At 31.7% G+C, this 1,444-nt stretch overlaps 1 protein-coding gene across 5 annotated transcripts in view; it reads right to left on the minus strand.

The window, feature by feature from the left end:
* Positions 1 to 1,040: 1,040 nt before the first annotated feature.
* REPS1 (RALBP1 associated Eps domain containing 1) overlaps positions 1,041 to 1,444 on the minus strand; it is an 84,711-nt gene continuing 84,307 nt past the window's right edge. For all 5 annotated transcript variants that reach the window (XM_003776932.5, XM_009242302.4, XM_009242301.4 and 2 more), the window contains one exon: positions 1,041 to 1,305. In XM_003776932.5, the coding sequence (XP_003776980.2) occupies positions 1,237 to 1,305 (69 nt within the window). In that variant the 3' untranslated portion in view covers positions 1,041 to 1,236. The remainder of the gene's footprint in view (positions 1,306 to 1,444) is intronic.

The following is a 1,444-nucleotide window of genomic DNA, read 5'->3' on the forward strand; positions in this document are numbered from 1 at the left end:
GTATTAATCTTGGAAGCTTGAGGTTGTCAGTTTCCCTTGTTCTTCATATTCTTGTTTATAGTAACAAAGTTTATCGGTGCAGTTTCGGACTGTGAATCTATAATATTTAAACATTTTTTCTTTCAGAAATGAAAATACAAAATCTTCTATTTCTTAAAACTTTAAATCTTGTTAAAAAGATGAACAAAAGTTAAAATATTATGCTGTTTTATTGGTGTAAAACCACACTTCTGATTCCGCCAAGATATATCCATGCAGTTTAACATCTATGATCCTATAGACAGAATAAATCTTAAAGGGAATATCTGCTGTTAGCAATGGATCAAAATGTATATATCATATAATATTAAACAAAATCTAAAACAGCATATTGTCCTGAATAAGGCATACTCCAGAAACTCCTTAATAGGAAAAACTTGTCTGTATAGCAAAAGAATGAGTGACAAGATGGCTAAAGGTAAACTAGAAATCCTAAGGAATTTCCCTTTATTCTGGGAATAATTGATATCCTCAGAAGTTTTAAAACAATACTTAAAAAATTTAAGAAAGGCCATTACTCATACCTATTTCATAAATTTACATAACTGCTGAATTATTCAATCTCATAAAATAGTTCGAAGTTGCTGAAGTTGATCACATGTCCACAAGGAAAATATAAAATCTGACATGTTTATATTTGTCACAAGTTGACATGTAAAAGAGGCTTGAACGTACCACATGATTTGTGAAGAATGCAGATGGCTGCAGAGAGTAAATTAGCTTATGGTGAAAACCGCCTTATCCAATATAATTCTCTAAAATCAAAATTAAATGGGAAACTCTTTCTAAAGATTTTTATAGAATAGATGCTTTATGTAAAATATTAAACATAAAAGGACAAACTGACAATTTATTTCTGAGTCTGTGACTGAGATGTAAATGAGGAGCCCATTCTATAAATTAAATTGGTGTGTGGTATTAGCCATAGAAGCATTGCATATCCCAGATGCTAGCGAACAGAAAAGGTGAGTGTGCCAACAAACACAATCTACCCTCCAGAAAACGTCATCCTGACCTTTTTATTGTCGAAATTAAAAAATAAAAGATACTTAAATACAATGGTGAACATATAGGGCAAAACAGAATCATAAAATTTAATGTTGAGTTAAGCAGTGAGCTGAATGTTTGGGTCTCCAAATTGGCTTTGAACCCAAAACCACTTAAAAACAAGTATGTTCACAGTTAACGGCAATTGGCTTATAGGTGAGAGAATGGTCGAAGTTGTTCCAGTTGAACTTCCAGGGAAATTCTCTCCTCAAGAACATCCTGAAAAAGATGCAAAGGCCAAGTTACATTTCACAGTATATAAAAATGAAGAAATATCTAACAACAGCTCTGCTTCAAGAAAACAATTTAAATTTGTCAAGACGACTAAGGGAGAGCTTATTCATATTTTAAAAGTATA

The sequence above is a fragment of the Pongo abelii genome, chromosome 5 (assembly GCF_028885655.2).
Source record: "Pongo abelii isolate AG06213 chromosome 5, NHGRI_mPonAbe1-v2.0_pri, whole genome shotgun sequence".
In the NCBI taxonomy this organism is placed as follows: Eukaryota; Metazoa; Chordata; class Mammalia; order Primates; family Hominidae; genus Pongo; species Pongo abelii.